The sequence below is a fragment of the Eubalaena glacialis genome, chromosome 5 (assembly GCF_028564815.1).
Source record: "Eubalaena glacialis isolate mEubGla1 chromosome 5, mEubGla1.1.hap2.+ XY, whole genome shotgun sequence".
Lineage (NCBI taxonomy): Eukaryota > Metazoa > Chordata > Mammalia > Artiodactyla > Balaenidae > Eubalaena > Eubalaena glacialis.
The window spans coordinates 66,697,146-66,708,835 of NC_083720.1; the positions used below are offsets into that span (position 1 = coordinate 66,697,146).

The 11,690-nt window shown below is 42.8% G+C and overlaps 1 protein-coding gene across 1 annotated transcript; it reads left to right on the plus strand.

Annotated features, from left to right (window-relative positions):
- Positions 1 to 305: 305 nt before the first annotated feature.
- Positions 306 to 999, plus strand: RHOH (ras homolog family member H). Its single transcript, XM_061191334.1, has one exon. It carries the CDS (start codon positions 306 to 308, stop codon positions 879 to 881), a length of 576 nt encoding a protein of 191 aa, XP_061047317.1. The 3' UTR covers positions 882 to 999.
- The last annotated feature ends 10,691 nt before the right edge of the window (positions 1,000 to 11,690 follow it).

The following is an 11,690-nucleotide window of genomic DNA, read 5'->3' on the forward strand; positions in this document are numbered from 1 at the left end:
GATTAATCAGTTTGCCAATGAGGAAGCTCCCCCATCAGCAAAAAAGGGAAAAAAGACTCAATTTCTCCCTTTCTTTTTCTTTTTCCAGTTGAAGACCAGCCTTTGGAGGTTTCCAAAGTAGATGGTGTGTCTCCCTTGGATGGACCGCATGACGTAACATTCTGCAAATTGCTGTCAGAGGTGCTAAGAACACAAACCCATCTGGTTTCCGTTCCTCGTTGTTGAATGGCGTTCCCTTCAGCAGCCCACTGAGGGCTCTTTTCCTCAGGATTCTGAACTTGTAACTAGGAATCCGAGCTGGGAAGATGCTGAGTTCCATCAAGTGTGTGTTGGTGGGAGACTCTGCTGTGGGGAAAACCTCTCTGTTAGTGCGCTTCACCTCAGAGACCTTCCCAGAGGCCTACAAGCCCACAGTGTATGAAAATACAGGTGTAGACGTCTTCATGGATGGCATCCAGATCAGCCTGGGCCTCTGGGACACAGCTGGCAATGATGCCTTCAGGAGTATCCGCCCTCTGTCCTACCAGCAGGCAGACGTGGTGCTGATGTGCTACTCCGTGGCCAACCATAACTCCTTCCTGAACCTGAAGAACAAGTGGATCGGTGAAGTCAGGAGCAACCTGCCCTGCACCCCCGTGCTGGTGGTGGCCACCCAGACTGACCAGCGGGAGGTGGGGCCCCACAGGGCTTCCTGCGTCAACGCCATAGAAGGAAAGAGACTGGCCCAGGAGGTGAGAGCCAAGGGCTACCTGGAGTGCTCAGCCCTCAGCAACCGGGGGGTACAGCAGGTATTTGAGTGTGCCGTCCGGACTGCCATCAACCAGGCCAGGAGACGCAACAGAAGGAGGTTCTTCTCCGTTAACGAGTGCAAGATCCTCTAAACCCCAAAGACTCCACCCAGCAGTCACTTACCGCAAAGACTAACTGGGACAGGGAGAGCAGGCAAGCCAGCAAGGGTCGATGCGCCTTCTGGGCACGCCCTGAGCAGCCTGAAACAGCATGAGCAGCAGCAGGAAACCTTTCGGATACAGTTGTTGATGAGACTTGGCTACTGGATGTTTTTACGAAATACCCTCTACCAAAGAACTCTTTGCCCAGTACAGTTAGAAGATCCCTTGGGAAACTGTAATGAATATTCCATCTTCGATTACAAAACCAAAGTGGTCTCCATAATTTTGGATAATGAAGTGAGTTTTCCAAAGAATTCCATATTTAAAGACACATTTTATTTAAATAATAGAAAAATAAATAGCACTGGTATATAATTAGTTTTCACACTTGGAAAGTCTTTTCCTACCTACTGACAAACACAAATTGATGTACGAGTGAAACGACCTTATAGGGCCCTGCCATATGTTTGTAGTGTTGGTATTTTCGTCTGAAGTAGTAATTTTGTTGAAACCACTTGCCGGCTAGATTTTATTAGGTAATCAAATTTTAAAATTACTGTAAACTGATCCTTGCAATTAATTTTCCACCCACTTGTTATTCAGAGTTGTATATAAAATACAGTTCAATGACATAAGATACTTTAATACTGCCTAATGATTTTAAACAGCTATCATTATATGTCTCTGTAATTATTTTTTTTAAAAAGCGCATTTCTTATGGTTTTGCCTTTCTCCCAAAGAACTCCAGTTATGTACTAAGTATTCTTCTGTCATTCACCAGAACAGATTGAAGGAAAACCTTTCAGGTAGAGAATCAGACTGCTCACAGTGATGGCAGCAGAACTTGGAAGAGACGCGAGGAAGTCTTACTTTCGTTTCAGAGACCGCTGCACTTTGCCTGCTTCTTCTGACACCGGGGTTCCTAGCTGGTTGTAGGTCTTGTGAAAGAGCAGGCTCAAAGTCTATATAATTGTGATTTAGCAAATTTGTTATCTGAGCTCTAAACTGAGCTGGCATGGCAACATAATTCATTAATTTTAGGACCTAATCAGAATAATTGGGATGGTGTCTACATGTATATGTACGTATTTAAGGGGAAAAAGGGAATTTATAGCTTTTACTATTTCATGAATATGAAACACCTGAGTAGGAAAAAAAAATCACAAATTCCCAGCACAGGGAACAGGAAAACTATACAGCAATTGCTCAGATAATAAAAATTTCTCAAGGGAAATACTGAATCAATAGGGACATCCCTCCAACCCCCAACCACCATTCTGTCTAATAGCTTAAAAGCAATGGTACTGACCATCTGTTAAAGCTGAGAACAGAGGACTATGTAATTTAAGAAATCGTGACGGCTGGAACCCACGTGTTTCATTTACTCACCTAATCAAAACCTATAACTACTCTGAACCACATTTATGAAAGTACATCATTGTTATGGTGTAACATGCCATTACACACCAATGGTAAGGCAGTTGCCATAAATGACTATGATCAGACCTATGTTGACATAACCAGACTGATTTTTCAGTTTCCTTATGTGGTCAATTCTTTATAGCTATAATCGATGTCAAAATCAAATGTGTGCTCATCTCCACACTGCCTTCTCTTTTTCCTCTTCTCCCATCCACATTCAGGAAAAAGGCTGGGACCAGGGTCTGAGTCTCTGCGTCCAAGGTTCCCTCAGTCCTCTGGGGCTGACATCTCTGCCTTCACCCGGACAGCTCCAGCTCTCCAGTCCCACAGCTCATCCTCAGCTCTGTGTCACCTGTGTCCCTTGACTTGAGAGCTACTATATCCAGCTGTCTATGTTGGGCATCCGGAGGGTTGGAGGGCTTCAAAGCTGGCCAGGCAGGGGAGGCGATGGAAGCGCATCTCCTTGTGATATCCCTGTTGACCCTCCTCCTCTTCTCCAACAATTGCAAATGGTCTTAAATAACTTCTGCAGATTTTCCTTCAGGCCCAGTCTTTAAGGTGGGCAGTCTTTAACATGATAGCAGGAACAAATTTCTAATGACTAAAATTGGTTGTCCCAAAGCTTTTCCTTCTTTCTTGTTGAAGGGAGATTGGCGGGGTGGGGACTGAAAATGGGAAGGGCCCAGGTAACTGATTCTAAGTGAGGGAAGAGGTGGTGATTCCACGGTGGAAGCGGTGGAGGAAGGGAAGGTCATAGAGGGCACGGTCAAAAGACTTTGCCTTCATCTGGGCCACAGATGAGCCCTCTGCTTGCTGGCTAGAGCCAAGCTTAAAGGCTGTCTCTGGGAACCCTCACACCTGAGAACAGGAATCCACATGTAAACCCTCCCTAGCAATGGGACCTGGCAGAAACCGAGGCCCGCTGGCGTCTGTCTCCCCTACTAGACGATCATTCTTGAAGGCTGGGCCACCTCCTGTTCATCTCGGTGTTCCCAGGGCCCAGCTCAGGGAAAGAAGCATAGCGAAACAAAGTTGTGTTGAACTGAATTGGAGAGAAGGACAAGAATTGGGCTGATGTGCTGCGAAGTGCTTATGGGAATGAAGCAGACCTCCACCAGCCCTGGGGGGTAGGGGGCAGGGGTGGGGAAGAAGCGAAAATGGGTCATTTTGTTAGAATCCATGCAGTGTATGTTCTACGTGGCTGTATATCTATTTTTCCTGCCTCGACTCAGGCTATGTTTCTTCCCCTTCAAAACCTTCAGTGCCTTTTTGTAGACTATTGTACGCTGCTTTCTAACCATGCCAAATAGCAACATTAAATATGCTCTTGTTTACGTGAAAGAGTTGGTTTGAGTGGGTAACTCACCCTATTCTGTTTTACTTTGTACTGACTAATGGGGCGGCCGAAGCTAGTGTGATGAAATGAGGCTGAGCAACAGGAAAGTAGAAGGCATCCCAGCGGTTACAGTTTGCGGAGGGCTCCGGATGTGCTGACCCCTGTGCTAAGCACTTGAGCGTGTGTTATCTCACCATGTGGGGTGAGCACCACCTTACACGAGGAAACTGAGGCCTGGCGCAGCAGGTGAGTGGCAGCAGCAGGAGTCTCGAGTGGGTCTGTCAGACTCCAAAGCTGTGCTCAAGACCACTGTGCCCCACTTCCGCCCAGAGCAGCCCGGCTGTATGGTTTTGCCACATCTCGTCTCATGTAACCTTGCAGGCCCCAACCCTACTAGTCCCTGTATTTTAAAACTTATTTTTAATAAAATATTCCCAGTCTGATCTTTATCATCCCCTTTTATTTTTGTTTCTGGCAATAAGGAAGGGACCCACCTAAGTCACAGAGCACCATCATTTGCAAAGGTGTCTGCTTTAACCCTTCGCTTTTAAGTATAATTTTATAGGTTGACTGCATGTGAATTGGCAGAAATGAAATACATCATGATTTGATGCTTTAAAAACCTTGGAAAAAATTCTCTTTTTCTTATTTCACTTTTCCACCCCTCAGGTTTCAGGTATCTCCTTTGAATGAAGGAGTGACAGGGGAGAGGAGGGCCTGATTCTTTCCTTTTAAGGATTTGGTACCAAGGAAGGGCACTTTACCCATCATGAGATGGGATGAAAGGATTCCAGTGTGGCACATCTAAGGGTTACACTACGATGGAGGGGACAGGGCATCTGCAAGTGTTCATCCCCAGGGCCGAGAAGACTATTCTATGGGTTGAGTCAGATCAGAACAACTCAAGGGTAGGGTCCTATTTTCCCTCAGGCTGTATCTCTTCTGATAAAGCAAAGAAACATTAATCACTAGCCAAGATCCTGAGCAGTTTTTCACCAGAAAAGATGAAACAAGCCACAGAAATTATTTGTAACGTAAAGTTCCTAAAGAGTACTTGATTCAACCTGAAGTTCATGTTTTGGTCAATTCTAAAATATATCCTGACATGGGACGTAATCCTTAATGGTAGATAGACAGCAATAATGGGGGAGTAAGAGGCAGACATATTTTGGAGTCACAAAGTCTGGGTCATGTGTCTTTCAGCCTCAATTTCCTTAACTTAAAACAGTAATTCCTGGATTCCTCTAAGAATTCATGCAATAATATTCATACAATAATAGCTTTATATCTGTGAACTATTGTTCAAATGGATGTGTCGTTACGGTTTTGGTGGACCTCTATGCAGATACATAGGCTGAACATTCTAGATCAGATCAGAATATTCTAGAACTTGTTGATAGTGGGCCACACGATGGGAAACCTACACAGAAGCAGGTGCCATTTGTAGCAATGCTAGATAGAGCAAGATGAGTAAAACGACACATAATGATAGTGGCAACAAACTACATTTGATTCCTACTGGTTCTAGCTTTGTGCTAGGCACTTTACATGCACCATGTCATTGAATCCTCAGAACATGCTCAGAAGGTAGATATTATTCTCTTTCTGTTGATAAGCAACTGAGGCTCAGACTGATATATGGAGATATTTCCCTTGTACGGTTACTTGTAGAACGTCCCAGTTTTACTATGTAATTTTGGTTTAATTAAACTTGACCAGCTAAAAATTATACGGTGAATTATATTTAATGTTCATTACACTCGCTAACTTAGCTAAGATGGTGAGAATGATCCCTGTTACACGCTGATGATTAGGGCTTGGCAGCCTTCCTTCATGCACTTCCTTTTGTCACTTTTCCTATGAAAAAGTCTCAGCTGGTTCCTATCCCACTGCCATGGTGGCCTCTGCTGGCTGTTCCCACTCCCCATTTCCATTTTCCACCCTTGGCTGCCCTCCCCTGTGGCTGGGAGGCCAACCCTGTGGGCTGCATCACCCAGGATCTCTTCCTGGCTGGCTTCTACTTGGATGCAGCTGGTGGAAGACTCTGGCTGGAAGTCAGAGGGTAGGAGGAGAGAATAGCTGGGTGTTTTTTCCTACTTCTTTCCTGCTTGGGTGATGCTTATCTGTCCATAGCTGTGAATCCCTCCCACGTGCTGAGCAGCTTCTCCTCCACATCACCAGCTTTCATGGGGCCCCAGGATGGTATTTCCTCTCTCTACCTCTCCGTCCTGTAGGAAGTAATGGCTTCCTGCTGGTGCTAGTCTTGGGATGCAGCAACATCCCTCCTGTGTTCCCTTAACCCAGACCTCTACAAGTAGTGCCTTCATTCAGATCTCTTCATCTGAACCATCTGGAATAAATTTGGTTTCCTATGGAATTTTGACTGATATACTCACCAAATATTAAAAGTCATCTATATGTTCTGGCAGTAAGTGAGTACACATAACTCTTCTGAAGGATATGGGTTTGGCAGCCTGGCTAACTCCCCTGTCCTGAGCCTCAAAAGCCAGGAAATATCACTCTCTACTTCTATTTGCTTGGAAGAGAAAGGAGTATGCTGATTAATTCTAATCTGAATATGCAAAAGAATAGTTCTGGGAGAGCAAAGTCCAAGAATTATGGGGTTTCTAATGACATATTTATATTAAGAAGCTTTTATCCATAATATATAAAGAACTACTATGAATCATCAAGAAAAACAGCCCTATTTTTTAAATGTATATTTCTCAGAAGAAGAAATATGCGTGACCAATAAACAATAGAAAAGGTGCTCAATCTCACCAGTAGCAGGGAAATGCAAACAAAATCCACAATGAGATATCATTTTCACACTACCATATTGGCAGAGAATTAAAAAGTATGACTATGAAGCATTGGCAAGGGTATGAAACAATAGGAAACCTTATATGCTTCTTGTGGGGATATAAGTTGATATAACATTTTGGCATTTCTTAGTAGTATTGAATATCCTATACCCTTGACCTAGACATTTCATGCCCTAGAGACATACTTGCATAGACTTCCTGGGAGACCTGTATGTAAACGTTCTTAGTAGCATTGTAGATAATTGCAAAAACTACAAACAACACAATGTAATCAAGAGAGAATGGCTAAATAAATTTTGGTATATTCTCACATAGAATACTATGCAACAATGAAAATGAATGAACTGTAGCTGTATGTATCAATATAAATTAATGTAGACAATATTGAGAAAAATCAAGTAGTCAAATAATATATGTATTATGATCGCATTTAAGTGAAGTTCAAATGCAAGCAAAGCTTAACAATACAATATTTAGGGTCAAAAACATTTTAAAGCATGGGAATGATTAACACAGCATTTAATTAAGTGGTTACCTCTTCTAGGGAGATAAGGGAATACAACTGAGCAGGGTCACCCAGGGATGTCACAGGTATTGGTAATGTTCTATTTCTTAAGTTTGGGAAGTGGGTACAAGAATGATCATTTAATTTTTTCTGTTATTTATTCTTCAAAAATATTCCTATGTGTTTTATACACTCTTTTGTGTGCCTGATATAATTCATAATTTAAAAAGTTTTTTTAGGACTTCCCTGGTGGTCCGCGGTTAGGACTCCATGCTCTCACTGTCAAGGGCCCAGGTTCGATCCCTGGTCAGGGAGCTAAGATCCCACATGCCGCACGGTGTGGCCAAAAAAAAAAAAAAATTTTTTTTAAAGTTCAGGTTGTACAGTCAAATTTCCAGAATTCCAGCTCTGCCTCTCACTAGCTTTGCAGCCTTGTTCAAGTTAACTAGCCTCTCTGTACATCAATTTCCTCATCTGTAAAATGGAGAAAATAATAGCACAGGGTGGTGAGGATTAAAGAAAGGAATGAATACAGGTAAAGTCTGCACTATGTCTGGCACGTAGCAAGTTTTCAATAAATGGCAGCTCTATCATTCAATTGTCATCCTCCCTCAGAGCTGGGAGGATCCTGATCTTTAGTGGATGAAGACATTAAGATCTGGGGACGGTTAAATGACCTTCCCAAAGCTCTATGAGCTGGTGGCAGACTCAGCCCACCTCACTCTCCCTACCACCCTTTGGGTGTTCTTTCTCTAAGCTTCATGAGCAGAGAGGTTTTGTTTTACTTGTTCACTTTTTATAAGCTCACTTTTCAATCCAGATTTCCTGTACTCTATAATTTGCAGTATTTTTTCTTAGCACAAAGCAGGTGTCTTTCAGTGCCTTACAGAAGGGATCAACAGAAAATCCATTACCTTATTTATTCATTCAGCATTTACTAGGCTCCTTTTGTTCTCTCAGGGGGTGATACTAGGCTTCTTACGTTCTCTCAGGGGGTGATTCAAAGAAAGTAGAGGACGTCACTAAAAGAGACATCGATCCGAGCATCTCTCCATCGCTGGATTTACAATATTGTTTCATAATTATGTGTTCATATTTCCATTCCCCCCATTGGACCGTGACCTTCTTAGCAACAAGACTGCAAATAGCCAAAGCTGCTGCTTTTGTGGAGTTTAGGATCTAGTTAGGTAGGGATAGCTGTGTATGTGCAGATAATAATTATGTAAACAAATCTGATAAATATGGATGGGTGATCAGTACTATAAGGAAATAAATTAGGAAAAGGGAGAGAGGACACTTGGTAGTTTATCCTCCTGATTGAGGAGAAGCCTGGCTGATGTAGACAGACTGCATCATTTAAAAATAAACCACCCCTCTGAAAAAGAAAGCAGGCTTAACTTTTTCTCTGCTGGCCTCAAAAAAGGGACACACTGCTTTTCACAACAATCAGAAGTGACTGACTTGGGGGATTCCAACCCACCTGACTGTTGGGTTAGGGCTGTTCCAAAGGATGGATTAGCAAAGAGACTGGCACAGAAAAGTGACATGATTTACAGAAGCTGGGGTTTACACAGGCAAGTGGTTTCCAACAGATTCTGAAAACAAGGAAGGAAATGACTAGAACTCAGGGTCTAGATAGGACTCAAAGTGGAGCCAAGAGCTTGCCTGCTGGGACTTGTGGAGCAATTCTAAGAATATGTGCGTGGACGTGGTAGCACAGGCTTGAGAAACAGCAAGGTTACAGCATGCTAGAGCCCATCTACTGATGCAGTTGGAGTGCTTGCCTTTTATGGCTGTGTTGTTTGAATAGAACATAGTAAGTTGCCCCAATCTGTCTTCCCTCTGTGGAAGTATCACCCTGATGGAAACAGCAGGGGTGCAATTTATGAGTGAGTCACTGGAATTAACCAAAGAGCAGTTGTTGGGTGGTAAAGCTGTCATCTCAGGGAACTAAAGATTTACTGAGGATTTTGATTGACGATGTTTTTTTTTTTAAGTTTTCAGAAAGCCCCCAATAAATCACTGCATGTATGTACTTCTCAAATACATCTCTTTCCCCCTTTTCTCCTCCTTTTCATCATTTCTCTCTGCAGCTAGGTACCCCTATCACCTGTCTTTGGTTGCTCCAGCATCTGAAATGGTGCTGTGCCCATAGTAGATGCTGACCTCTGTCTCTTGAGTAAATCAATCCTTATTATCACCATCTCACACATTCATTCATATAGCACTTTAAAACTGTCCAAAGTGCTTTTCCATGTCTTCTGGTACTAATTGCCAGTATTTGCTTAGCACTCTCTAAACAATCAAGTACTTCGTGTATGTTGTCTCCCACGACCTCACAACAATGCTGTGGGTTATTATTATTTGGCCCATTTTACAGGCAAGGAAGCTAAGGCTCTGGAAGGTTAAATGACTCATCTATGTGCACTTAACTGACACTTGGCAGACTCGGGATCGTGCTTAGGTGTCTTGGCTCCAAACTCCCCTTTTTCCACGCCACTAAGCTTTCATCTGAGGCGCAAGGTGACCCTGTGAAGAAGCAACGAGAGAGATGAGGTCCAGGAAGGTGATGTGACATGTCCAGGCCATGCACACAGTTACTGACCAGAAGAGAGGTCTCTGTTTCTAAGCCCTGGCCGTCAATATTATCATTCTTATTATCAGAACATGCTTAAAAAGAATTGGACCCACTGCTATGTGGTTGTCTCTGATCAACAAATGGAAAAGTCTGAAAGAGGGAAATTATCTGTTAATCTAGGTCCAAACCATATTTGCATTAATTCTCTGGATACCGCCCGCAAACGCACACTAACGTTTTTCTCTCCTTCTGTTAGTGTGTATGCTTCCATTGAGGGTTTAATATATAAATCAGCCTGGCTGGAACATTTTCTTCTGTTTCTCTAACATTTTTGTTAAATTATTATAATTATTATACTATATAGTATCAATGTTTATATAATATATTATATTGTATTATATATTATTACTATTATTATATTATGTGCTATTATTAGACTCACATTTTTGGAGCTGGAATAAAACTCAGGGAGGATTTAACACAAGCTCATCACTTTGCGGATGAGGAAACTGACTCTCCAAGTTGCCCAAGGACACACAGCTGGCTGCAGGCAACGCTGAGACTTGAGGGCCAGGTCTCAGCTCCCAGGAGCTCTTCTATCTTCCCTCAGGCCTCAGACCTCCCAGCCTCTACCTTGTTTCAGGTTTCAACGATGGAAGTTTAAAGGTTTACCCTTTGCTTAAAACGTCAGGGGCACTGGCAGGTGATTAAAAAAAAAAAAAAAGGAAATGTCAGAGGGAAAGGCCAACACATGAAACCAGCAACAGTAGAAGTGCAGGAAGACACAGGACACAGCAGCCAGCCAGCAGCGCTGCCTTGTGTGTTATTAACAAGCTCAACAGCCAGAGCTATGAGCCCTGAACAACTCAGAGCTGGGCCTTCATGGGCTCAGGGGGAATCTGAGAGAGGCTCTCCCTTCTTCCACCCAAATGCTCAGAAGGGAAATTTGCAAGCCAGCCTGGTTGTGACAGGTTAAAAGAGTCATAAAGGAAAGAGATTCTTTACATAGATATGTATTTCTATATCTGTCCCCCCAGATTATACAAATATTGCATGCTTATTGTTTAAAAAATTAGAAAAAAACAGCAAAGCAAAAGACAATAATTAAAATCACTGATTATCACTGTTACATCATTTTTTGTATTTACCCCTCCAGAATTTTTCTTATACACGTATGCATGTATTTTTGCAAAAATAGGATCATATAGTACAATGTGATTTCCAATCTGCTTTTTAAAATTTACTATATTCTATGTTAGTATGTTAATGAATATACATACTCTTATGCTATTGTGTGTAAAGGCAGCATGGTAACTATTCCAGATTTTTCCAAGAAACCTGTAACCACATGTTTGTTAATTGCATCTATGAACATCTATTGAACTGTGTATGGGAAATTTGTGTGTGTGTGTGTGTGTGTGGCCTTGCTTAAAGCTGTAGTAAAAACCAGATATATCTGGCACTATGTGCTTTATGTATGTTAATTTATTTTCTTGTAAGCACTCAAGATGAAGTTAATATTATCATCCCCATTTTACAGATGAGGAAACTTACCCAAGGTCAGACACCTAGCATGTGTCAGAGTCAAGATTCAGTCCAGGCAATCTGGCCCAAGCCTGTGCTCCTGACACCACACTTCCAAGAATGGTTCCACTTATTTGGTTCCACACTCTAGCTCCTCGGTTACAAAACTGGAGGGCCTGTAGGAACATCCAGTCCTAGAAAGAAAAGTCTTAGTATGACAGGTGTGAAGTCCAGAGAGTTCTTGACTTTCCTATCAAGTCACCTGTGAGTTCATCACAGAGTTTGACGATCATCCATCCAGCTGTTCTTTCTCTGGTCTTCTCTGACCATCTTCCCCCCACAGTCCCCCCCCAAAACCCATCTTCTTCTACGTTCTCGGCCCTTCCCGCAGCCTTGGGCTCCATGTAGAAGGTCCCCAGTGGAGGCTTAAGCCCTTCAGAGTGAAACAGCTATAAAACACACACACCTTTCTTTGGTTACTATTGACACCTGTCAGACAGAACTATTTGGCGTTAGGCTCTCACAGTCACTTTCTTCCATTTTACCAGACTTCCTCCCAGGAAGGGCTGGGAGGGGGCCTTGGGCAGGAAGGAAGGAGGGGTGAGAGGGG